Genomic DNA, 26404 nt, shown 5'->3' on the forward strand with positions numbered 1-26404 from the left:
ATGGAGGTTTTGCCATGCCTACCTACAACCAAAATCAGGTTAAAACAAGTTCCCATTTCTTAATTCTAGGACCTTCATTTATATCCTTATGGACCCTAAAATCTCTGTCCTTCTAGGCAACCACAAAGATCACTTATCTCCCTTCTCCTGCAGCTTGGAGGGAAAATGAGCTGCCTGTTTCAAATCTAAGCCTAATCCCTCTTCCTAGGGCTGGTCAGCAGGAGGTGTTCATTCCACAAGCAGTTAACCTCTGTGTGGGGAGTGAGACCAAGCACATCCCCTCTGATGTGCAGCTGAGCTTTTCCAGCCTTGTCATAAACAGATAGCTAAGGGTTAATGTCTCTTTCACCTATAAAAGGGTTAACAAACAGTGACCTGAAACACCTGACCAGAGGACCAATCAGAAAACAAGGCTTTTTCAAATCTGGGTGGAGGGAAGTTTTGGGTGTGAGTCCTTTGTTCTTGGTCTGTTCTCTTTCTCGGCTCTGAGAGTGCTCTCTATCTCCAGGCTTTCTAATCTTCTGTTTCCCAGTTGTAAGTACAAGGATAGTAAGACAATAGGTTTATATTGTTTTTTTGTATTTACATGTGTGTAGTTGCTGGAATGTTTTAAATTGTATTCTTTTTGGATAAGGCTGTTTATTCATTTTTCCTTTAAGCAATTGACCCTGTATATTGTCACCTTGATACAGAGACCATTTTATGTCCTTTTTCTTTCTTTTTATATAAAGCTTTCTTTTTAAGACCTGTTTGAGTGTTTTTACTGGTTAAGGCTAAGAAACGAAGGGAGGGGGAAAATCTCTTTGTGTTAGATTTACTAAGCCTGTCTTTGCATACCCTCTGGGTGAGGGGGGAGAGAGATTAGATCTCTCGGTACTTGTGTTTCAAGGACTTGAAGCAGGGAATCTCCCAGCGTACCCAGGGTGGGGAAATCTGGGAGGAGGTAAAGAGGGTGGAATCCCTTTGTTTGGATTCACGGAGCTTGAATCTATATCTCTCTCTAGGAACCCAGGGAGGGAACACCTAGAGGGGAAGAGGGAGAAGGGAAGTGGGTTATTTCCCTTTGTGGTGAGACTCAGGGCATCCGAGTCTTGGGGGTTCCCCAGGGAAGGTTTTGGGGAGACCAGAGTGAGCCAGACACTGGAATTCTGGCTGGCGGCAGCGATATCAGATCCAAGCTGGTAATTAAGTTTGCAGGTTTCATGCTAGCTTCTCATGTTCTGAACTCTAAGGTTCAGATCTGAGTAGGAGAGTTATGACAAGCCTACCATCTGAAATATCTGAAGGCACCCTAAACTCCTTCTGTCAAGTTACTGGACCAACTGGCTTCACTGATAGTAATATGGCAAACATAAGTAATTACAATCAAGTCATGGTAGTGCTTTGATGCCCTACCATTACTTTCCTTACAAGGCTAAATGTGATGAGAAATCTGAGATATTGCACTCTTAGCCAAGGAAATTATTCTTTTGGGGAATTTGTACAGATCTGTGTATTAGCATGTCACAGGGTTCTCTACTCACCAGTGGGGTGCCTCCTGGTGGCTCATCCAGGGATTAGGCTCATGACCAGTTTGATGTCCCCTCCTTCAGTTTCTTGCCCTGTGGTGTCACTCTCTCTCAGTAGAGTCAGATTATTCCCTCTTCCTCACTCGGGGAGCTCCTTCTTTGTGGCTTGGACCTCTGGCCAGGTTGCTATAGTCCTCCCCTTCTGGGGTATCAAAGTCCATTGGACGACTGTCTCAGGAAGCCTTCTGGTCCACTGCTCACTCTGTGCCACTTCCCCAGTGGCTGGTAGGGGAACCTGGTCCTGCCCACTACTCTGGGTTCCACCCCAGGGACCCTACAACAAGCAGCCAAGCTCTGCACTGTCCCAAACCTTGCTGCTGTTTCCCTGGGCTACTTCCTACTTCACCTCTATCAGGCTCCTTCTCCACCTGTGTCTGGGTGTGCCCTTCCCTCCAAGCTTCTGTTCTCCCTCTTGTTTTCTCCTTTCCCTCTGCAAGCCTAGAGAGTGACCGCAGGCCTTCTGTACTGCAGCCCCCTTCTTACTTGCTACCTCCAGGTTTTAGAGCAGCTTATCCTGCCCCTCGCCCAGCTGGGTTTCATCATCGATTAAAGGCTTTTCAGCCTTGATTCTCCTGCAGGTGCATCCTGTCACAGGGTTAACTGGCCCTCTCTCTCTCCTCAGGCCTTGTGTGGGGTAGGCACCTGTAACGAGGCGGTGTGGCTCCCCTCCTCATCTGGGAGGGTCGAGCCCTGTCAATCATCCATGGGGGCGGGGCCTCTAAGCAGAAGTCCCACCCCCCAGAGGGTCAAGCGGCGACCTGGAAGGATAAAAGCCGGCCCTCAGCCCTCAGTTGGGGCCCAGCCACCGTCAGGAGCAGACCTGTCCGCAGGAGCTCCTGACTGGGAAGCTGCTGAGGCTGCAGGCTGGTGTCCGGACTGGCCAGAACCTCCCCGCTACGACGAGGAGCTGCCGGAGCCGCCCCGCGCCCGCTACGACGAGGAGCTGCCGGAGCCGCCCCGCGCCCGCTACGACGAGGAGCTGCCGGAGCCGCCCCGCGCCCGCTACGACGAGGAGCTGCCGGAGCCGCCCCACCCCTGTTGCGGCCCTGAGGACCCCCCGGAACTGTCCTGGCCGGACTTCCCAGAAGAGCTGCCGGACCTGCCACTCAGCCCTGGCCATGAGGAGCCAATGTGGTGGGACGTCCCTGAAGCTGATCCCACGAACCAGGTAGGCTCGGAGGGGGATACTGGAAGTAGCTGGGGGCAGCCTACCCAAGTCAGGCTGCAGACCTCCCGATACCCATGGCGGTGTGTTGCGGTCAGGCTCCCCACTGACCACCTGCAGCGGTGATCACCGCTACTAGGGCCCTGGGCTGGAATGCAGTGGAGTGGGTGGGCCTGCGTTCCCCCTGCCACCTGTAACCGGGTGGCAGATTCCCCCTCTTCCCGGCCAAAGAGGCTAGAACTGTTATAACTGTGTTTGGTGCCCCACCCGAACCAAGGTCTGGGCCCCCTCAGACTTTGCCACTGCTCTGCCCTGCTCCAAAGGGCCAGAGCTGTTATAACTGTGTAACTGGTGCCCCGCCCAAACCAAGGGCTGGGGCCCCGTTGACTGTGCCACTGCCCGGCCCTATCCACAGGGACCGACTACCCGCGCGGTGGGCGACAGTCCTGAGAACCGAGACCCGCAGACTACAAGTCAAGGCCGGTGTGGCTCCCCTCCTCATCGGGGATGGTCGAGCCCCGGCGAGTCTCGCTTACACACCCCATCACATAAAAATCAAATGTGCCATTCTTATGGAAACACATAGTCAAACTGCAGAAAAATACTTCACTTTCTTCATTGAAATGGAAGTCTGATTTTAATTGAACTTGTCATATACGTACATGCTGTCAGGGCTGGTGCAACCATTTAGGCGACCTAGGCGGTTGCCTAGGGCGCTAGGATTTGGGGGGTGGCATTTTCTTCAGCAGCGACCGTGGTGGCCGGATCTTTGCCTGCCCCAGTCGCCGCCGGCATTTAGGTGAAGGGAGCTGGGGCAGGGGAGCATGGGGAGGGCTTCCTGCATCAAGGAAGTGGGAGGTGGCATGCAGGGGAACTCCCTCCCCAGCTCACCCCTTCCCCGTCTCCTCCCTGAGCACGCCATGGCTGATTCACTTCTCCCACCTCCCAGGTTTGCAGCGCTTAAGCTAATTGGCGCCGTAAGCCTGGGAGGCTGGAGAAGTGAAGCAGCAACAGCGTGCTCGGGGAGGAGGAGGAGCAGAGGTGAGCTGCTTCACTCTTCCCACCTCCCAGGCTTGTGGCACCAATCAGCTTAGGCGCCATAAGCCTGGGAAGCAGAAGAAGTGAAGCAGCGACGCCGTGCTCAGGGTGGAGGTGGAGCAGGGCTGAGCTGGGGGGGGGGCCTCAGGGCAGAGGGTGGGGAGCTGCCCCAGGGAGGGTACCTCAGGGGTGAGGGGGGGAGCTGCTGTGAAGGGAGGGTGCCTCAGGGTGGGGGCTCGGGGACGGGGGAGGGCACAAGGTGGAAGTTTCATCTAGGGCACGAAACATCTTTGCACCAGCCCTGCATGCTGGTGTGAGCTGGGAACGGGCCTTGGTTGTCATTGGGCCAGAGACAGTTGATGTTGTACATCTAAAACAATCAGCAGTCCATTGCTGGACGGTGATTCTTTACTCAGGAAATCAGTATAGTTTCTGTAACATATGCAGGTTTAAAGTCCCAGTGACAGAGTTTAAGGAAATTGGAGGCATTGCCCGAGCCCCTGCCTCACACCTTCTTAAACTTCCAAAATATAAGATTAGAAACGAGATTATTTTCTAAGTATGGGCCTAACAATCATTTATTTAAGGGGAGCTTGCAGTCTGCCTTTCTGAAGGGAGTTGTTGACAGTCTCCTCTTTAAAAAAAGAAAAGAAAGATATTCTTGAATAGGCCTTTAGTTAGCATAACTGTCATTGCTCCATTGTGCAGTGATGACAATTCATACCAGTTGGGGCAGATCCTCAGCATCTCCTCCCTGGACCTTTAGTTTATGTTGGTAACTGTCCTAATGTCTCCTTACTGGACTTGCATTTGGCCCTTACTTTGCCTTTAACAAAAATATCTACTCTTTTGTTGTTGTTAAAGAAGAAACCTTCTATAGACTTCTCAGCCGAATTGTGATAGTTTGTCACTGACATATAGATCTTAGGGTGAACAATGGAAGCCACATCATGTGAATATTATAAGCAAATTATCAGTTTTTCATCCCTTTCAATATATTTGTTGCAAAAATGGAAGCCATCCAGGTACATCTAAGGTCCTAGGAGTATTATTAAAATAATTGGTAACCTAGCTGATATTTAGCTCAAAAGTTGTGAATTAATTAAAATGTTATTTAGCTTTTTCTATAAATGTTGTTATAAATAATGCTTTGCTAATAGTACAACAAACATCTGATCCAAAACACTTCATAGGTGAAAAAAACTTAAAAAAAATAAGGAAATCTAAAGATGAGATCTTTACAATGACAACCACATTAAAAAAAGCATTGAACATTCAGGCCCTGATTCAACACAACAAAAAAACACTCGTAACTGTAAGAGGTTAAGTCTCATTGAAATCAGTGGACTTAAGCATGTGCCTAAAACTGAGCATATGTTAAGAGCTTTCCTGAATCAAGACCATAAATGGTGACGTTAATTAGTGGCCAAGACAATTTGTTTCCCTCATCTCCATGTTTATGACACTTAGGAAGGGACCAAGTTAATTCTCCTTGAGTCTGGCTGAATGCAATCATTTGATTGATTAATGTGGATGTTTTTGTTAAGATACCGCCACTTTATATGGATTAACTGTTGATTCTCCAACTCTTTTTTAATCATAGGAAATTATTTGGATCAGATGCCAAAAATCTGTTTATCTTATCTCATGATCTGTCCTTTGTCTTGGCCCATAACAGAGCCATTAATACAATGCTCAGTCTGCCATGGCTTCTCATATGGTAGGTGACATTTATGTGAGGTTTGTTTCTTCAGAAGAAAATAGATTAGAGGAGGTGTCTGACAGGTCTTCATATCCATTTCACAGGCTGCACATAAGGTATAAAGATCATCCATGTAACTATTGACAGAAATAACCAGAGAACAAGTAACGACAATGAGCTGTACACTAAGCATGCCCTCTCCTTAAGAATTAAATGCATTAATCCCAGCCTAGCACTCAGCCCTTCAGGAAGTCTGAAAAACAAAGTCTGGAAATTTCTAAGGGCATAACAATCAGTAATGCAAAAGTTCTGCATCCTATTGCCTCCAAATGACTGTACCCAGGGAGATACTCAGAGTCAGCGGGCCAAACGCCTCACCAATCACACACAGAAAATGTCCCGTGGAAAGAGATAGTCACATACAGCTTTCAGTATTGGAAATCTGGGTTGCTTTTTATTTTTGTTGTTTTCACTTTTGTTTTTAAATTACTATAACTAAGGCTATGATTTAGTCAGGGCTATTTATAGTATAAGTCATGGAAGGTCATGGGAAACAAACAAAAATTCACAGTCCGTGACCTGTCCATGACTTATACTATAAATACCCCTAACTAAATCTGGTAGGGGGGGTCACTCTTTGGAAGGGATGCCCCAGGGAGCCACTGCTAAGGTGGGGGCCGGGGCCACGGCACCAGCTGCCACGGCTGCTGCAACGGCTGCTCTGACCGCCCAGGGACCGCTGCCAGGGGCAGCCAAGTATCAGATGCTTCTGGGGCCCGCTGCTGGGGATCGCCTCCGGAGGCCACTGACAGCAACTTCTGCCAGGGGTCACCAACAGTGGCTGGTCCGGCCATCCTGGGACCACTGTCGGGGGCCACCAAGCAGTGGTTGCTCTGGCTGCCCCAGGGTCCACTGCAGGGTCCGATACAGCTGGTCCTGGAGCCCTTCATCCCAGGGTCCCTGCAGCAGTGGCTGCCAAAAAAGTGACAAAGGTCACAGAAAGTCACATAATCCACAACTTCCGTGACCAACTCAGAGCCCTAAATATAACATGATTGATAACAAAATATTTATTCTTTAGCAGCAAATGGAACCAGAGCTCCTATAATTCAGAGTGACAGATCAATAGCTCTATACTACAAACATAAAGTATTTACAAAAGTGAGTATCATCCCTATTATACATATGTATAAATTGAGTCACAGAGTGGTGAAGTGACTTGACAAAAGGTCACACAGTGAGTACTGGCAGAGTCAAAAACAGAACTCACACCTCCTGAACCCCAGTCATATGCTGGAGTATCATCCATTACAAAAGTAAATTTATTCCAAATACTGGTATAAGCAGAGTCAGGATGAGCTCTACCCTGACATCTAGTGGAAAGAATTTCAGAGAGTGTATTTGCATAGGCACGTCTACCCCATCCCAGGCTGCCGAGCTGTGGGACTGCTTTGTGACAGAAATGACTCAACCTCAGTTGGTTGGTACTTGCTAGACAAGGGACATGGGTTCCAAAACCCAGTGAATAGAGAGAGGCTGGGGACAGGTATCTGTGTCTGGTGGTGCAGTCTCCTTGTGGAGCCAGAAGCACCAGTTCCACCCCCTCCTCTCTCCACTGTGGAATGTCAGAGTTGTTTTTTTTATTCCCTCAAGAATCTAGATACAGGTTACTGAGCTGAACTCACTGTGGGCTAATGGTGCACTAGCACTGGGGCTCCCCTACTAAGAGCTGAGATCACTAAGAGTTGAAATCACTAAAGAGCTGAAATTACTGAGCTGAGAGCACTGAGTACTGTGTTAACTAGTGGGGGAGTCTGAAGCTATACTGTGGAACAGAGCAGCTTGTGGAGTGGAGCAGTTTGTGGGGATGGCTGGAGGGGATCACGGGACAGCTGGTGGAGCGGAGAGGCTGGCAGAGTGGAGTAGCTGTGGGACGGGTGGAGCGGCCCACAGAGCGAGCGGAGCCAAGCAGTTTGCAGGGAGAACTGGAGCAGCTCATGGAGCAGAGCAGCTGGTGGAGCGGAGTATTTTGTGAGGACGGCTGGAGGAGCAGAGTGGAGCGGCTGGTAAAGCGGAGCAATTCGTGGAGAACGCGGAAGCAGAACCCACGGAGAGGCAGGGCAGTTGGCCCCGGACCACGTAAGGTGCCCCTTTCTACCCAGGCTAGGGAGAGGGACCTCTACAGATAAACTCTCGAACTCTGGGGTGGCATTGACCAGAGACTTTTGGGTTGTTGGACTTTGGGGTGATTGGACTTAAAATCCTAAGGGGAAAAAGGACATTGCCAAATGTACTTGGAGGTGGGTTTTTGTTTATGGTTTGTGTTATAACCCTGTTTGTGGTGTTTCTCCAATGGGATGCCGCATTGATTCCTTCCTTTATTAAAAAGATTTTGCTACACTCAGACTCTGTGCTTGCCAGAGGTGAAGCATTGCCTCCTAGAGGCGCCCAGGGGGGTGTGGTATGTAAGTGTCCCAGGTCACTGGGTGGGGGCTTGAGCCAGTTATGCATTGTGTTACTGAAACGGAACCCCTGGATACTGAACCTGGCCCTTGTTGCTGCCAACTCAGAGGGGCAGAAGGGTTACACTGGTATTTGCCCTCACTGCTCTTGGGAGACTATTACACAAAACAAACTAATAGACCTCACCTGCTAACAAGTTTTCCTGATATTCAGTCCAAAAGCTTGTATGCTTCATTCCATTTTATTTCTTGGGTTGTCAACTCTCTTTCTGGCAGGAATAGTGTTTTCAAACACATGTACAGCACCTGGCAGAAAGGGGTTCCAGTCCTCACCGGGACTCCTGGAAGCTACCATGTTACAAACAATAAATAGAGTGATGAAGGGTCTGGAGACCTCCTCATCATTCATATTTTTTTAAATCAATGAAAATTTGTTTGGAGAGGAAATTAATTAAAAATAAAGGTTTTAAATCAGAGGCCAGGACAGACTGGCTTCCAACCAGCCACAAAAATCTCTAAAATGCAGTTTCTGAGGTAGGTTTTTAAGCATTTGAACATCTCTTCACTGTTAAGGGTTTATCTGTCTTCAGTGGATCATGTCTCAGACCTGACCTACACACAGCTTGTGAGCCAGTGTAACTATTATGTTTAGGGATGTGAGCTGTTTGGGTTTTGGTTTTTTTTGTTTGTTTGTTTGGGGGGGGGTTGTTTGGTTGGAGTTTTTTTGTTTTTACCAAATAGCGACATTGGTACAACTTCTAGTGGACTCAAGGCTCCTTTATCTGGTATAATTATACCAGAATAGCTTATTACCCTTCCTGTATGGGAATAGCTATACTGGTATAAAGCACCTTTGTATATAGCTGCATCCACACTAAGAGTTGTATTGCTTTAACGATATCGGTATAGTTAAAGTGGTACAATTTTATATGTACACAGGCCCTTAGAGAAAACAGCAAGCTTAAGTTCCATTGTGTATAATATAGACACCTGGAGAAAACTGGTTTGGAAAGGGGGTAGGGGTAAGAGACGTTGTTAAGAGAGGTGTCTGAACACAGAACAGGGAGTTGCTATCCAGACAGCAAGTAATGCTGACAGCCTGGCCAGAGAGAGGATTGCTCTCATGGTTAGCTAAGCTATTCACTTCTCTTGTTTTCTGTCTGTAACTCAGCTCAGGATACCTTAGCTAGTTTAGTTTATGAGAAATGAAAATCTAGAGGCGTGTTAAGCAAAGTATTTCATTTCTTTTAATTCCATTTTCTCTTTCTCTGTTTTTGATCAGTCTTGGTTTAAGAGACCCCATAGCTTCTAGGAGAGGGGCTGAAGGATAAAGACTTTCTGGACAGGGCCGCCCAGAGAGGGGGGCAAGTGGGGTAATTTGCCCCAGGCCCCACAGGGGCCCCCAAGGGAATATAGCATTCTATAGTATTGCAACTTTTTTATGGAAGGGGCCCTCGAAATTGCTTTGCCCTAGACCCAGGGTCGGCGCTACCATTTAGGCAGCCTAGGCAATCGCCTAGGGTGCCAGAATAATTGGTGGGCACCGTTTTGCTGGAGGGGGCAGCAGGCGGCTCCGGTGGAGCTGCCGCAGTCATGCCGGCGGACGGTCGGCTCCTTGCGCAGCTCCGGTCAACCGCCCGCAGGCATGACTGCGGCAGCTCCACCGGAGCCGTGGAGCACCGGAGCTCCTCCACCGGAGCCGCGGGACCAGCACGCGGGGCGGAAAAATTGCCATGCTCCTAGGGTGCTCAAACCCCTAGTGCCAGTCCTGCCTAGACCCCCTGAATCCTCTGGGCGGCCCTGTTTCTGGAACCTCCATTTCCCACCTAGCCCCCTCCCCCACCAGTCTGAGTCAAAGTTCAAGGACAGAGGCCTCTCCCCAGTGAGTTGTAATGCTGTGGTGAGTAACACACAATAGGAAAAGCCAAAAGACCAAGGAGGAGTCAAGAACTGACAGCTGTTTTGCTCACAAAAATAATAATAATTACTCTTATAGCTGAACCATGATAAACCATCTCTCTCCCTCATTGGTGTTTACGGTGTCCTTAAGCTGAGGGTGGGAATACCTGAGCACACCGGATCTAAAGCCTCTCTACATGGCACAGAGTAGTTACAGATGAGTTCTGCTTGGTTGTGTGAATGTTTAAGAAATGGGTGAGGATTGTTCTTTTCAAATTGGATTCAGAAATGAGACAAGATTCCCCCTTGATGTCAGTACTGCAGTCCCAATCTTCGCTCTGTTCACCATAGAAGAGCAGAATCAGCACTCCCCAACCTATGGACCCTTTCCCCTTTCCAGGTCCCTTATAGTTTGGAGCATTTACTACTCTGGGTTTGACTAGCAAGAAGCAGAATTAAGCATGAAAGCCAGTATCTTCTCCTCAACCACCCATAAGAAGAAGCAGATGATACCACTGTAAATCAGTAAGGGCCCCCAGCCATTTTACAAGCCATTTCACCACACATTAGATCAATGGGAGTTGAGCACATCTGGCACCTCACAGGCACAAAGCCCTCTGTAAGCCACTGATATAGCTCTAGCACACAAAGGAGAGTTTGGCATATAGTACTGACCATTGTCAATTTTATATCTGCAGATATCTTGCAAAAAACACCTTTGTCAAGAGCACAGGCATCCTGTTAAGATCTGCCGGTTAACAGGAGTCAGATCTTTTGCGCATGAATGACTTTGCCTAGCCCTGTAAAAATGTGCTAATCTAAACTACATTTTGCCTTGCAAGAATGGAGATCACTTCAGCGCAACAGCTCCAACTGTCTTGTTTTCAGATGTGTTTGTCTGGTGCATTAAAACAAAGCTAGTTTTTTTAGTCACTTATACATACATACCGCACACAGAGCAGATAGATTTTAAAACATAATAAGTAACTCCATGTAAGCAAGTCTATAGGTAGGATCTATGTTCCTTAAAACATTAAGATTCTCAATAAAGCAATTTTCTTCAAAAGTTCCTGAATAGGCAGGCTTCTGAATCTTGCATAACTGTAGTTAGCCGTTGATTCAGCCACCATCTTTGCCTTGAGAAGGAGCCACCATCTCATTCTCTAGGCAAAGAACCTGAGCAAGAAAACATATACCGTGAGTCAAATAATGAGAGTAGGAAATGCTACACACTTAAGAAACCCATTCTTCTTTATAGTTTCAAGATAGTAAATACATCTTCATGTTCCAATACCATAGATACTGCCCATCAGAGAAATCACCTTCAATGCAACAAACCTGTAATTCAAGATTGCCAGTTTATAAAGTATCATTTATAATTATTATTCCTTTTGGGGGAAGCTAGTAGGTGTGGTTATTGGAAATCAAGTTCTGTGCTCTGTTTCCAGAATCAAAGTTGAAGAGAAAAGCTTTCTTGCCAAATGTAACTAGAAATTTAACCAGTCAAGGAGATCCTTACTTCATAATTGTGTACATCATACTGACCATCCAAGAACATCTCTCTAGGATGTAGTTTCTGCTCAGGAATACAGGCCAGCTAATTGGAGGGCAGTTCTGCCTTCAGGGGATACTAGCAAAATGGATATTAGTAATGATTCTAGGTCAAAACTGTATCAAACAAGTTTGCGTGTATCACAAGGTGGTGTAAATGTGAGGAGAAGCAATTCAGCAACAACAGCAGGGACCATTTCACACAGTTCTATTTAAATAAATATCCTCAGTTTAATAAGTTATTAGTTCTTTCACCATGTACCATGGTTATGATAAAGTTTAGTGCCAGTTATTTTCCCTAGCTTGATAGATTCAGTTTCCCAACGTGTGTAATAAATAGGTTAAGAAATAGAGCTGCAAGCATAGCTAGAATGTACCAGCTAACAACTGCTCATCTAGAAGATAATTATGAAGGGTTAGCAGAATTAAACAAGGACCCGTTCTATTTTGAATGAAAGGGGACAGAGCAACGAAACTCCTCTTGTAAAGGCCATAACATTCATTCCCCTCCAGCCACCTCAAAAGGTGCCATATGATATGAATATTAATAATTCTATCTTACCCAATTCGGGTTGCTTCAAGGCTTGCTGCATTCTCAGATGCTGCAACAACATGAAAAAGCAAAAACTTGACAGCCTTCGAGACATTTGAGACCTTTGGCATTTCTCCAGCTATTTTACAGTGACAGGCCACCCAGCCCAACAGCTGTTGGAAGTACATGCAACCTATTGTATATATTACATTACCATTCCAAAGGTGACTCACAGCAAAAGAGAATGTGGTTAAAAAAAACTGTAAAGTTTCTGCTTCTTACCTGCCATGGTTCTTGTTGGCCATATGCTGCACTAGGCAAGAGGTATTTTCTTTTCCGAGCAATAAGCCTAGAACACATAAACTTTTAATAATTAACAAGAACTTGAGGAGGACACTCGTGTGTGATGCACGAAAGGGAGAAACTCAAAACGGATGAAATCCAATTTAGTTAGTAACGGGATCAAAGAGAGTTTTCCTGCACTGCCTGTCACAGGGCTCAGTCGATGTATTTAAAACCTGAATTCTGGACTGGAAAAGAGCAGGATAAAACTTGGCCAAGATTTTCAAGAGCAGCTAGTGATTTTGGAAGTCTTGATTTTTGGGTGCCCAACTCAACACACCTTTAAAAGGCCTGATTTTCAGAAAGCACTCAGCACCAACCCACTGAAAACCAGGCATCTTTAAGGTGTGTCAAGGTGGGCACCCCAAAATTATTAGTCAGTTTGCAAGTCTTGGCTATTGAATTGTCGTAGAGGTGACTTCCTCACGAGAGTTGGGGAGGGAGTACCTATGTGGGTATGGTTACGCTTTGAACTAGAGGTATAAATTCCAGCTTGAGGAGACAGATCTTGTCTCCAGCGGCTAGCTGTGATCGAGCTAGTATGGTTAAAAATAGAGTATAGCTGCAGCAGCAGGAGAGGCTAGACTCCCTGCATACGTACCCCACCAAGACACTAGGCACATTGTTGGGTGGTTGATCCCACCCACTTGCTCATGCACTCTATTAGCACGCTAGCACAATCCTCAAGCTTGGATTTACACCTCCAAGTCAAGGTGTAGACATACCCCTATGTCATGTGATAGAAGAAAACTGGGAAGGGAAATTTCCTTAGGAGTAGAGGGAGCTGTATGGGGGGAGCATGCTAAGCAGAGAGTTGTGGGCGGCATAAGGAGTGGCCATGTGGGAAGCTGTGTGCGTTTGCTGCCTGGTGCGTTCAACAGGCAGCAGTAGTGCCTGTATCACAGGCAGGCTGACCGAGCACTCACCGTCTGATGATTGCTGCTCTCAGCTGCCGTCACTGTATTACTCTGATTAGAGATGCAAGCATATAAATAATTAAAAGAACTAATGCATCGGTCTTTGAATCAATTGCACCTATACTGCCAATGGATAAGTTGGCAAGTACAGCTGTGGAACACCTTACACCTTCACTTGGAACTCTGACACAGACCGACACTGCTATATTGCAATAACTAGCTACCAAAGGACACAGGGTGAGCCTTAACTTCCCATATTTATGACAATTTGTGTCACATGCTCCCCACTCTCTTTTTGTATGTACTTCATAAAACATACAGGGAAAATATTAAGCACACTAAGCCCAGGAGGCATCCCTGCTTCTTCAATTTTCATCAGATTTGCGAGAGAGAAATCCTAAGTTAACTGTGTCAAACGTTTCTAAATATGAAATTCTCTGCAAGGAAACAGGAGATCCAGAACGAGAACCTTGGTGCTGCTATGAAATACTTATAGCTCAATGTTCTGTCCACATGTTAACACTGTAATGTCACACACTTCCTACCATAGGCGCTGACTTCCCCCTCCCCGTTTTCCTCTGGGTGCTCGACCCCCCTGGTCCTTTCCCCCACTCCACACCTTCCATGAGGCCCCGCCCCTGCCCTGTCTCTGCCCATCCCTTCCCCACCCCCATTCCAACCCCTTTCCCAAAGTCCCTGCCCCAACTCCATCTCTACCTGCCAATATTCCAACTCCTTCCCAAATCCCCACCCGGCCCCGCCTCTTCCCTGCCTCCTTCCCTGAGCGTGCCACATTCCCGCTTCTCTCCCCTCCTCCCAGAGCATGCTAATGCTGCCAGACAGCTGTTTGGTGGCGGCCAGGTGGGAAGTGCTGAGAGGTAGGTGGAGGAGCAGGGATGTGGAGTGCTCGGGGGAGGAGGAGGAGGAGATGGGCAAGAGGGAGGGGAGCTTGGCTGCCGGTGGATGCAGAGCACTCACTAATTTTTCCCCTGTGGATGCTCCAGCCCCGGAGCACCCACGTAGTCAGCGCTTATGCTTCCCACAATCACCAGTGCGTCATACTAGCACAGAAAGTAACTAATCCTACTGAATCAAACAGCATTATCCCAAAACGTATTGCTCCCCTGCACCTTTCCTAAACTCCAAGCTGCCCTCCCTTACCTCTCCCCCAATTCCAAAGACCTTCAGACACCAGCATACAATTTTAAATCTTTGCCTCTTCTGCCATCATATCTACTCGCAAATAAAGAACCTAAAAGACAATTCAAGTGGAAAAAAATTACCTTCTTGTATAGCTAAAACTCACACCAGCCTTGTGGGAAACCGTAGTCAGTGACCCAGTTCACTGCATAGTGGAGCTATTTTATGGTGCCCTTCATATCTAGAATACATTTCCCACTAATCATCCTAGTTAACAGAAAAGCTGCACAAGCCACTTAGCGCCTCTGGCCTAATATCTATCATTCCATACAAAGCACAAAGAGTGAGGAGATCCTGCTCCCCCAGCCCTTTCCCACACTGTGACATCACCGCAGGAGGCAGCTCAGGTCTCCTCCACACAGTCACTTTCTACTGTGAAGTGTTCAGAAAGGAAAGCTTTTTCTCACTCCTTTCTTTTGCCAGTCTGCAGCCTCTCCCCTCAGTCCTCTTCTCTTCCCTGGCATGTTCTCGGGTTAATTTCCTAGACTGTCTTTAGGCTATTAGAGCATCTGCACAAACTAATGAAACAGGCTGTCTCTAGAAGGCACTATATAAGTGCAGAGTGTGTCGTTACACACCCGGCTCCGAGGTCAGCAGGTCTCCTCTCAGAGGGAAATGAGCAGTGATTTAAACATTTAAAATAAGGGGGAAGTTGCTGGCCTTTATTTAAAAAATGAAGAGAAAATAAAAAAGACCTACCATAGTTTTCAAACTCCTCGCTGAATGCTGATGTGTTTCAGGTTAATTTACACTGCTGCACTCTTTGTAGGAGATTATTCCACTCTCCTATGCTTCCTCAGTGACAGAAGACTAGTTAAGACTAGAAATTCTCTTTTTTTCCTGTTACAGTTTCCCCCCCATACTTGCCTGATCTCAAGAGCGCCTCTTTAGTGAGCCTCTATGGGCACCAACATAGCAAGAATTGCATCATTGTCCTTGTCCAATGAACTCTGCCATACAATCTGTGTTTGGCAAAAACACTGCAAAACTGGTTCCTGGCAAATATTCAAGCACCCAAAGAGCCACAGTGTTACTTCACAAACCTCTTTCTTCCTATAGTCACAGACACTGCAGTATTTCTAGCTGAGATTGTGGACAGCACAGGATACATGACTTAAACTGGCCGTACACCAATAAAATAGCAAAGCAATTCTGAGGCGGAGATTGTGCAGTTGTCTTTGACTCCTCACAATGGGCCTATGTATTGTTGTGGGTGATATTTTTATGGGGTACCCACCCATGTAGCATCACCTGTGCTGCAAATCTCGGGCACAATGGAGTGAATTCCCTTGCTTTTGAACTGACCCATTTGCACTCTTATTGTACTGTTGCTACAGAAGACACTGGCCTGGCTCTGTGAAAGCGGAGAGCAATGAAAATGATTAGTGGGCTGGGGCACATGACTTATGAGGAAAGGCTGAAGGAACTGGGCTTACTTAGTCTGCAGATGAGAAGAGTGAAAGGGGATTTGATAGCAACATTTGATAGCAGCCTTCAAGGGGGATTCCAAAGAGGATGGAGTGAGTCTATTCTCAGTGGTGGCAGATGAAGGGGGGTTCCAAAGAGGATGGAGTGAGTCTATTCTCAGTGGTGGCAGATGACAGAACAAGGAACAATGGTCTTAAGTTGCAGTGGGGGAGGTCTAGTTTGTATATTAGGAAACACTATTTCACTAGCAGGGTGGTGAAGCACTGGAATGGGTTACCTAGGGAGGTGGTGGAATCTCGTTCCTTAGAGGTTTTTAAGGCCCGGCTTGACAAAGCTGGGATGATTTAGTTGGGGTTGTTCCTACTTTGAATAGGGGGTTGGACTAGATAACTTCCTGAGGTCTCTTCCAACCCTAATCTTCTATGATTCCATGTCATTCCAAAGTGGTCTTTCTTCCTCAGGAGCATCCCTGAATTCCCACAGTGCTGAGGAGACAACACAACTGGGAAGACAACACAGGGCATTCTACAAGGCTCAGGAATAATGGAAGTTAGAGCTACTTCTCCTTTTAACTGGACTCTTTGCTCTCAAGGCTACTTTGCCTCTGCAGGCAAGTGTCTGTACTCCACAAAAGGCCACTTCAGTACTACCCACTGCCTTTCCCATGGATCACTTTGGTGAATGGTCATCATGGGAGTATTCCCACAGATCTCTGTATGCATTCTCACCTCTGGGCTATATCCAACATCTACTAGAACCAGCCCTTTTCCTGGGTCCATGGTGCCCAGCTTCTTGTCCAAGTCCTTATCTTGCATCTTCGTTATTGTAATCTCCTCCTTTCTGGGCTTGCCCCCCTGAGGTGCATTCAAAATGCGCCTGCCAGAATCCTCACTTGTTTGTCATTTTGATCCTCCAGCCCCCATTCTGAGTCCCTTTTACTGGCTCTGCTTCCTCAAGTTCATCAGAAATAAACTTCTTGCCTTCAGCTGTAAGGGAAGCCCTAGCCTTGCCACTACAATTCCGCAGTGGCAATGGATCACAGTAATGAAAGGAAGGGCAAGGACATTCCAGAAAACTGATGACCTTTCCCTGGGGTTGTACAGGGACTGGCACTGGACACGCGAGGTTGCTCCTGGAGGGGTTAAGACTCCAAAGTAAACTAATTCACTCTGCAAAACTCCAAAAATTTTTAAAATCCAGGGGGAAAGATCAGTATACTGCAAGCACTGCAAATTAGGGTACAACAGTTTCACTACTGTTCTTCCTGATAGGTGTTTATACATAACGTTACATCTGAGAGGTTCCATTCAGGTCAATAGGATTATTGTTAGTATTTGTATTGCAATAGATCGGAGCACTCTGCAAACACATAACCAAATGGCAGTCTCTTTTCTAAATAGTTATAATCTAAATATACAACAAAAGACAACAAGGACTCAGAGTACAACATAGTTTTTAAAGTCAGTTATTACAATTACAGTATTTAGACTCTGAATTGTGGTTTGCTATTTTCTACAGAAAGCAAGTTATGATAGAGCAGTACGCACCATAGCTCACATTTATTTCTGTATTATTCAATAGCGCGCACACACACATACACACACACACACACACACACACACACACACACACACACACACACACACACACAGCAAGCACAACTGTCATTTTGAACTTTAGTGTAATCTGCTACAGTGGAAAGATGCAGCTGCATGGTGTGGTCTCTTGCAGAAACCTTACTTTCGTTCCCTCTTGTTTTGTTGTGTTAATGTAAAAGTCACTGCCTGGAAGCAGATGTTTGCTGTGTGCGCAGGGGAAAAGAGAACAGGTGCCCACACACAACGTGCCATTGGGACAAAGACTTCACACTATCATTTACCAAACATGGTAATTAGATCTCAAGCCAATGAAGTCAATGAAACTGATTCTTGAGGAAGAGTTTGAAGAATTGTACTCTAATTTTTTTAAATATTTGTAAATGTTTCAAAATGCAGTTTGATTAACAGCACAGAGCGACTCTGCTGAGAGGCAGTCTAGAGTCACAACCCATCCTGGGCTCAAGCCCAGTCCATTCAATGCAAGGATATATTCTGCTTTGCCTCTTATATGAAGAGTAGGGGCCAGACTCTGTCACCCATATGAAAGCCAGATCCAAAGCTTTCTAACTGTATTCCCCTCAAGACTATTGATTTAAATACCCTTTTAAAGTTTAGTTGAAATGCTTATGTAGCCTTGGGCTTTATTTTTCTAAGCAAATCTTTAACTTATTTAAAGTAATTGCTTTTCATTGCAAAATACAGCACAATGTCCTATAGTAAATATCTTGCATTTCTTGGAAAAAGGACCATTAAACACACCCTCTAAGTAATATTTAGTGAGTTTTAAAGAAACGGCTACTTCAAGAAATAAAATTAATGAATACAAACACATAATTAGTTATACTGCATTCACTTGATGGGTATGAAATGTTTTATTTATTTGCATATATCCAAAGTAATCAGTTTAGATTTCATCTCATATAGACTTTGAAAATCTTCCTTTTAAAGGAAACCATACTGTAAGACTTCTCTTTTCCACACTTTTGTGGATTTTGTTTTTTTAAATACAGTTACCCTTGTTGACCCAAGCAGTTAGGAGAACAAATTGCTGATGGAGTCAGGTATGGCAATTCCGTTTGTTTACAAAAAGTGTATACAAAGTGTTGTTTCCTTAACACAATAGGAATCAAGCAACAGAAGAGAGTTTCCTTGCTCCATGTTCCAAGCCTATTTTTCCAGCCAGCACTCTGCCCAAAAAGCTCTCTTTCTCTCAGGGTCACATTACAAGAGCTCACTAATCTACTAGAATTCTTTGAGGGGGTCAACAAGCATGTGGACCAAAGGGATCCAGTGGACATAGCATGCTTAGATTTTCTGAAAGCCTTTGACAAGGTCCCTCACCAAAGGCTCTTAAGCAAAGTAAGCTGTCATGGGATAAGAGGGAAGGTCCTCTGATGGATTGATAATTGGTTAAAAGATAGGAAACAAAGGGTAGGAATAAACGGTCAGCTTTCAGAAGGGAGAGAGGTAAATAGTGGTGTCCCCCAGGTGTCTGTACTGGGATCAGTCCTATTCAACATTCCTATTAAAAAATGATCTGGAAAAAGGGGTAAACAGCGAGATGGCAAAATTTGCAGATGATACAAAACTACAGGATAGTTAAGTCCAAAGCAGACTGTGAAGAGCTACAAAGGGATCTCATAAAACTGGGTGACTGGGCAACAGAATTGCAGACGAAATTCAATGTTGGTAAATGCAAAGTAATGCACATTGGAAAACAAAATCCCAATTATACATATGAAACGATGGGGTCTTAATTAGCTGTTACCAATCAAGAAAGAGATCTTGGAATCATTGTAGATAGTTCTCTGAAAATATCCACTCAATGTGCAGCAGCAGACAAAAAAAAGCAAAGGGAATGTTGGGAATCATAAAGAAAGGGATATATAATAAGAAAGAAAATATAATTTTGCCTCTCTATAAATCCATGGTACGCCCACATCTTGAATACTGCACAGACCTGTGGTTGCCTCATCTCAAATAAGATTTATTGGAATAGAAAAAGTTCACAGAAGGGCAACAGAAATAATTATGGATATGGAAGGACTTCTGTATGAGGAGAGATTAATAAGATTGGTCTTCTCAACTTGGAAAGGAGACGACTAAGGGGGGGATATGATAGAGGTCTATAAAATCATAATCGGTGTGGAAAAAGTAAATAAGGAAGTGTTATTTACTCCTTCTCATAACACAAGAACTAGTGGTCACTAAATGAAATTAATAGGCAGCAGGTTTAAAACAAAGCATTGCTTCACACAACACACAGTCAACCTGTGGAACTCTTTGCCAGAGGATATTGTGAAGGCCAAGACTATACCAGGGTTCAACAAAGAGCTAGATAAATTCATGGAGGATAGATCCATCAATGGCTATTAGCCAACATGGGCAGAGATGGTATCCCTAGCCTCTGTTTGCCAGAAACTGGGAATGGGCAACAGGGGATAGATCACTTGATAATTACCTGTTCTGCTCATTCCCTCTGGGGCATCTGACATTGGCCACTGTCAGAAGACAGGCTACTGGGCTAGATTGGCCTTATGTCTGAACCAGTATGACCATTCTTATGTTCTTCTTGCTATATTACTATTACTAGATTTCTCAGAAACATTTCAATCACAAAGTGTGTGGAAAGTAAACACCCATTCTCTCTGCAATTAAAGAGACATGAGATGTGTGTCCCTATCTTGGATAAAATAATGCTTTGCATTAACAAAGCCTACATGCAGAGCTTTATGAACTGTGTGCAGTCCCGCTGAAGTCAATGGGATTGCTCCCTCCACATAAAGATAAGCATGTCCTTCAGTCTTAATTTGTCCAAAGTGGGTGACTGATGAGCAGGTCATCGTTCAACATTGTTGAATGAAAATCAAAAAAAAATTGAAAATGAAATTGTTTGAACTAAAATTTGTTGCTAAGAGACAGTAGCGATATTTGGTGGAGGTGTATGACAGCTGTAAATACCATTGGCAGTTTGGATTTCTGGCTGACTGGCATGAGGAATTAAAGCGTCTGATCTCATCATGCATATTGTGCTAAAGTCGTCTTACCTCATTGGGTTGTATGTCTGCTGTCTGAGTTTCCTCTTCTTAGCTCCCCATGAATGTGCACACGCAGGTCAGGAACAACCCCTTCTTGGGATCTGACTTGTTAAACCACAAAATAAAGAAATAGCTCCCACCTTTGGCCTTTCAAGGTACAAGTAGTTCTTCATAAGCCCCTTTCTGGGATCAGTAGTTCATCAGCTCTCTGCCTAGTTACTATGGGGATACCCTCACTAGGACTTCTCAAGCCCTGATCTCTCTCTCAGGCCATGTCTCACTTGGCCCATGTGGAGATACCTCATCTCACCCTGGTGCTTCTGACCCCAGGACTTTGCTGTTAGCTCCTCTTTGCCCAAGGGCCTTTACATGTGGTTTTCCTGTAGTTTACATGCTTGCACCTAGTTATGTGCCCTACATTTCCCAGCTTTAAAGTACTGGGGTCCATAACAGACACCCCGGGATGCACCTATGTGTTCAAGACGGCGGGCTCTGTAACACACACACTATAGCTAGCTTTTTTAAGGATGCTAGGGAGCAGCCTCTATTTTTGAAACATACCAACAATACAGGAAAATGTAGAAGAGAGGACTTGGATATTAAATTTAGATCAGATTATTAAGAAAGTTTGAGGGTGGATTTTGTCTGAGATGCACACAGTTAGTAGTCAGAAGGTCAGCAACAGCAGGAGAATTAAGGTTTTTCACTGCATGGAGGGAAAATTATGGAAGAGTGGAGGGATATCAGTTAAGCACTGGGAACTCTTTTGAGAAAGGAAGAACCTTTATAAAAAGGAGAGTTTCTGCCTTAAACAAAAGGGGAATGAACTGCTAGCAACATTCAGTTAAGACTTGATCCTACTCCCACTGAAATCAATCGAAGTTTTGCCATCAATTCCAATAGGAGCAGGGTTGGAGCTTTAAATAGGTTTTGGAAGATTGTTGAAACTGGGAACTTGGGAGAAGCCATCAGCTGCAGGGCTACAGAAGTACAAATGGAACTGTGTAGCAGCATGAAGTAAGATTGTAATTACAGTTGTGGTGGAAAACAGCCAGAGAACTAATTAAAGTTAAGTTTCTCATCAACCAACTTCTGACCAAAACAAGATATACAAAATAGTAACAAACAATAACTGCAGATAGCATAATTAAGTAAAAAGAACAGGAGTACTTGCGGCACCTTAGAGACTAACAAAGTTAGTGCCGTAAGTACTCCTGTTCTTTTTTGCAGATACAGACTAACACGGCTGGAATGCCTGATATTAAGACAATTCCTAGATATAAAGTGGCAGTGCTAACTTACAGTGGGTTGAGAATAAGCCAATGAAAGAGATTCATTGGTGGTTATAAACTACATAGTTAGGCCAGTCGTCCCCTGATTTTCGGCGGCATTTCAGTAGTGACATGTCTTGATGTTGCCGCTTCTTGGCAGCATTTTGGTGCATGCTTGTCCCCTGGCCATGGTTCTCAGTGGCTCGTCGTCCAGCACCCGCCACTCGGAAAAGGTTGGGGACCACTGAGTTAGGTCATAGTGCTGCTTCACCACCCCCTATAAATAAAAGATTCCATATGATATAAAACAATTCTAGGTGGAGAGCACTGTGAGGTAGAATCTATATGGCTCTGTGATGGCATACACTAGGCCCTGCTGGAGGCCTTCTGGCCCTGCCACAACCCACCCCAGAAAAGGGTAGTAGAGAGGTCCTCCAAGCAACCTAGAGTGGCTGTGTGGGTAGCAGCCAATCAGGGCCCAGCAGGTCAGCATAAGAAGAGCAGCAGGGCAAGAGTGAGTTTGGTTCCTTGCTAGAGCTGGAGGAGAGTGGATGGTGCTCCAGGCTGGCTGCTGGGTCTCCACAAGAACAAGGACTGAGTTAAGGGTGAAGAATGTGCAGGAGCCATGGGGAAGTGGCCCAGGGAATTATAGTAGCAACACAGTTTATTTAAAGGGACATTGTGGATGGCTGCTATCTATAGGGTCTGTGAGCTGAGACCCAGAGAAGAGGGTGGGCCGAGGTCCTGCCCATCCTCCAGAGGGAAGGTGGCCTGGACTTTGAGAAACCCCAGAAGAGGAACTGAACTGGAGTGACCCAGCTGAAGAGCTGTAGCCAGAAAGGCTGTGAGGGGGCGAAGACATAGCCTCCAGGGAAGGAGGTGTGGGGCACCGCTCTATTCCAGAGCAGGGACAAACAGAGAGACATTACAGAGGGCACTAAGAGAGGCCCCTATTGGACTTGTACGCCGAAAGGGGTTTGTGTTGCTTTCATCTCACAGACAGACTGTGTATGACTTGACCAAAGGGCTGAGTCAGTAAAGACCTACCACAAACAGGTAGAGAGAGTGCAGGCACGCACTTGGCCAGCGGGCACTCGTGAGAGGTGAGTGAAACCCCATTACAGGCTCTATTTAGCAAACTGAGCTATGGACATGGCAACCAATGGCAGCATGGCACCTCAGGGACAGGACCTAGAATGACCCAGAGTCCACAAATTTATGCTCTGTTTTTTCTGCAGATCTTTAGGGTGTATGCTGGCTGTGTAAGGCTGAAGACCTCTTCTCCTTTGAGGGCAGATATTTTACGTAGATTTCATCATAGGTAGGATGATTGAACAGGGTTTCAGCCTGGTCTCATTGTTGCTCCCAGAATTATTTGCCGGAAGAATGGATGTAGCTGGAATGTCTAAATACAGTACCTGATTTAGATTGTCCAAAGCTCAGCAACTGCCCCAGGTTTTTTGAATCCTGGCCCTTAGTCTCTGCACAGAATATGTTAATACAATTTTGAAATGGATTATCAAACAGTTCAAAATCAGTTTTTCTTGTCAGATTAATTAGACAAGTGCTTTCTACTCTTCACTAATCCCCCCAAGCAGGACACACACTTTTAGCCATGAATACAGAAAATTGGAAACTGGAGACAGTAATAAACTGAGATACTGAATTCTGTATCTAGCATGTCAATTAGGAAATAGTCCGTACACAGACAGTTCTTGACACTTTTTGTGTTAGAAAATGCCCCATAAAAGTGAGCTGAATTATATCTACATGATTCAAATAGCGAAGAATGTTGATTATTTTTAAAAAATCCACAAACCTGTATTTGCTTCATTTTTGCTCACAGTACAATACCTTCTGATGGGTTATTTAGTGTTCAAATCCATCTGTGCAGGCCCGCTGCTTAAAAAGGTAAATTACTTTAATGGTTTGAGCTTTCTCCTGTTTATTGTTGCCAGGGGAACCACTTCTTTGGTATTCACCAGTGTAACATTGTTTGATTTGTATTTCTGAGAGCCAGATGCAACAGTGAAGTGCAGCATTCAAAGAAAAAATGCGCTGCAGCATACCTGAAAACAACCTTATGTACTGAAAAAAGGTCACAAAAGCATTGTGGCTTAGGCTGTTTGTTTTGAATTTCTTTATGGTCTTCTAGTTAAATAGACTAACAAAACTTACAAAATTTGACATTTTCACTGTCATCTTATGTATAAAATGTACCACTTTTGACCACAATTTACATGAAACACTAAATAGTGCTTAGCCAGAAGTCCTGATCAATAAATTTTTTCTAAAATAATATCAATTTAATTTTTCTCTTATCTATTTTTTTGGCCCTTTTAATGCTCTTTCCCCTGTTCAAATTAAAGGTATCATCTTTATTATGTTTAGGAATGAAGTCTTGATGGCATCAGTGTATTGTATTTTCAGTTAGTTTCCGTATTCTATTTATTTGAGGGCATTTGTTAAGTGGCAATGTGAGCTACTATAGAATGGCTGTGTTTTACAGGCGGACAGAAGGTTATTTGAATGATATGAATGATCTTTTAAAATATATACCGTGTTAATACAATATCTGATGCATGTAAGGTGCTAAACACCCTTGACTCTGAGTGTTTTTAAATATGGCAGGAGAAATGGCTCTGGAAGGTGTAGATGCGCAAGGTCACAGCAGATATTGAAGCCACAGTTGGTTTTGGAAGCAAGCATATGCTCACTGTCTAATGACTCAGATCATGGAGAAATCTTTGTGGGTGAGGGAGTGAAGTTTTAAAATGTGATGGAATTGCAGAACCTTGTTGTGCTCAAAGTCCTACACATGCTCTGTTTTATATTTGCTTCATGATAGCAGCTATTATCTGGATGACCATAACAGCGAAGAGTCTTCATCATGGACCAGCACCCCATTGTTCTAAACACTGTACAGACAGAACAAAAAGATTCTCTGTTCCAAAGAGTTTACAATCTAAATACACTTCTATCCCTATATAATGCTGTCCTCGGGAGCCACAAAATCTTACCGTTATAGGTGAAACTGCGTTATATTGAACTTGCTTTGATCGGCCAGAGTGCGCAGCAGCCCTCCACCCCCCCAGCACTGCTTTACTGCATTATATCCGAATTTGTGTTATATCAGGTCGCGTTATATTGGGGTAGAGGTGTATAAGACAAGAGACAACACGGAGACAGATAGATAGGGAAAGATAAGGAAACAAACAAAAAAGAAATTAAGCAGCAAATCCCTGCAACTTCTTTGTTTTAGTTTCATAAAACCAAGTTGACTATTGTTTATATTCTACACATTGTTATGCCTCAGTAATGGTAAGTACTTGATCCAGAATTCCCCTTGTAGCCTTGATCGAAGGAAAGAAAAATTCATGTACTGACTTAACTCCCCTCAAAAATTGCAGGGAACTTGCCCTACTCAAGTAGAATGTGGGCCATATTTTGGTCTGGAGGTGGGTGGGATGGGCGCAATCCAGAGAAGTGATCAGAATCCTCAAGTTAAGCCTCACACGCACTCCAAGCCATGCATCACATACGTTCATTGTAGGGGCCATGGTTTTCTAGACCTATAGCAATACCTTGAAACCCAGAAATAACTGACTTTCCATTTGTTTCTGGGTAAGTCTTCAAAGTAGAGGAGTAACATACTCTGTGGCATATTAAGCAGGCAGCCAGCCACATTCTGAACTAGCTATAGATTTTAAGTTGTCTTCATTGGTAGTCATCTGTAAAAGCACATTCAGTAATCTAAACTATTTACTAGTATATTTTTATAAGATTGCCATGGGCTCCCAGAGCTTTGGATGGGTACTATTTTATTGTGTGGGGAGTGAACATATATAAACAAACAACATAGAGGTAACAAAGGCATGGATAAATTGTGGTGAGGAGTGCATCACAGGAATGAAAAGGAGCTATTACACTCCATGGCTTCATGTCCCCCAGCAATCCCACACACATGCTGAACAGAACCAACTGGAACCACTTGTGAGAGGGAAGAATGGAATTGCTTAAGGATGAGGAATATAATCAGAATCTTCAAGTGCATCAGCAAAACCTCCTGATCACATGCTAAAAGTCATTGACAGACCTTAAAGAACAAACGTTATCTGTTCAACACCAAAGCTTTCCGCTCTTCAATAGTTCAAATGAAATCAGTCTTGTACATGAAGCACATAAAATTTAGAATCGAAACAGAATGACTGGAACATCCAGTTGAGATGGAAGGCCTGATTACCAGATTTCAAGAGATACAGTACTCTAGGGCATCAGAAATTAGACTGGTACTAGCATAGATCTCCAATAGAGAAGCTAAATCATGTATAAAAATGGAACTGAAACTGGCAAACCCAATCTCATTATGTAACTGTGCTGGACATGTATCCCAAAGTGCTTGCACCCATGACGTATTACTGACTAATAAAAAGTGCACTTTCTAATTGGGTATATATGAAGCACTTGATCAAACAAAAAGAACTCATCTCAGGAATATCAAAAATAAAAAATACTGGTGCTTTCAACCCTGGGCTGAATGAGGAAGTTTTAGAATTCGGGGCAAATATCACTATGATGAGTATTTCTTTAGGATTGAACCACCATGAAAACAAACTGATCTAGCTGATATATTACAATAAGAAAAGAATGTGGAACATGAGTTTACAGAGAAAAGGTGGGTGAGGTCAGCGCT

The 26404-nt window shown here is 44.7% G+C and overlaps 1 protein-coding gene across 1 annotated transcript in view; it reads right to left on the reverse strand.

Moving 5' to 3' along the window:
* MYO3B (myosin IIIB) overlaps positions 1–23594 on the reverse strand; it is a 390911-nt gene extending 367317 nt beyond the window's left edge. Inside the window, exons 1-2 of the mRNA XM_050916262.1 lie at positions 23531–23594; positions 12200–12266 (exon numbers count right to left, since the gene is read on the reverse strand). Of these exons, the coding sequence (XP_050772219.1) occupies positions 12200–12222 (23 nt within the window). The 5' untranslated portion in view covers positions 12223–12266; positions 23531–23594. The remainder of the gene's footprint in view (positions 1–12199; positions 12267–23530) is intronic.
* Positions 23595–26404: the final 2810 nt, after the last annotated feature.

Source organism: Gopherus flavomarginatus, chromosome 10 (assembly GCF_025201925.1).
Source record: "Gopherus flavomarginatus isolate rGopFla2 chromosome 10, rGopFla2.mat.asm, whole genome shotgun sequence".
Lineage (NCBI taxonomy): Eukaryota > Metazoa > Chordata > Testudines > Testudinidae > Gopherus > Gopherus flavomarginatus.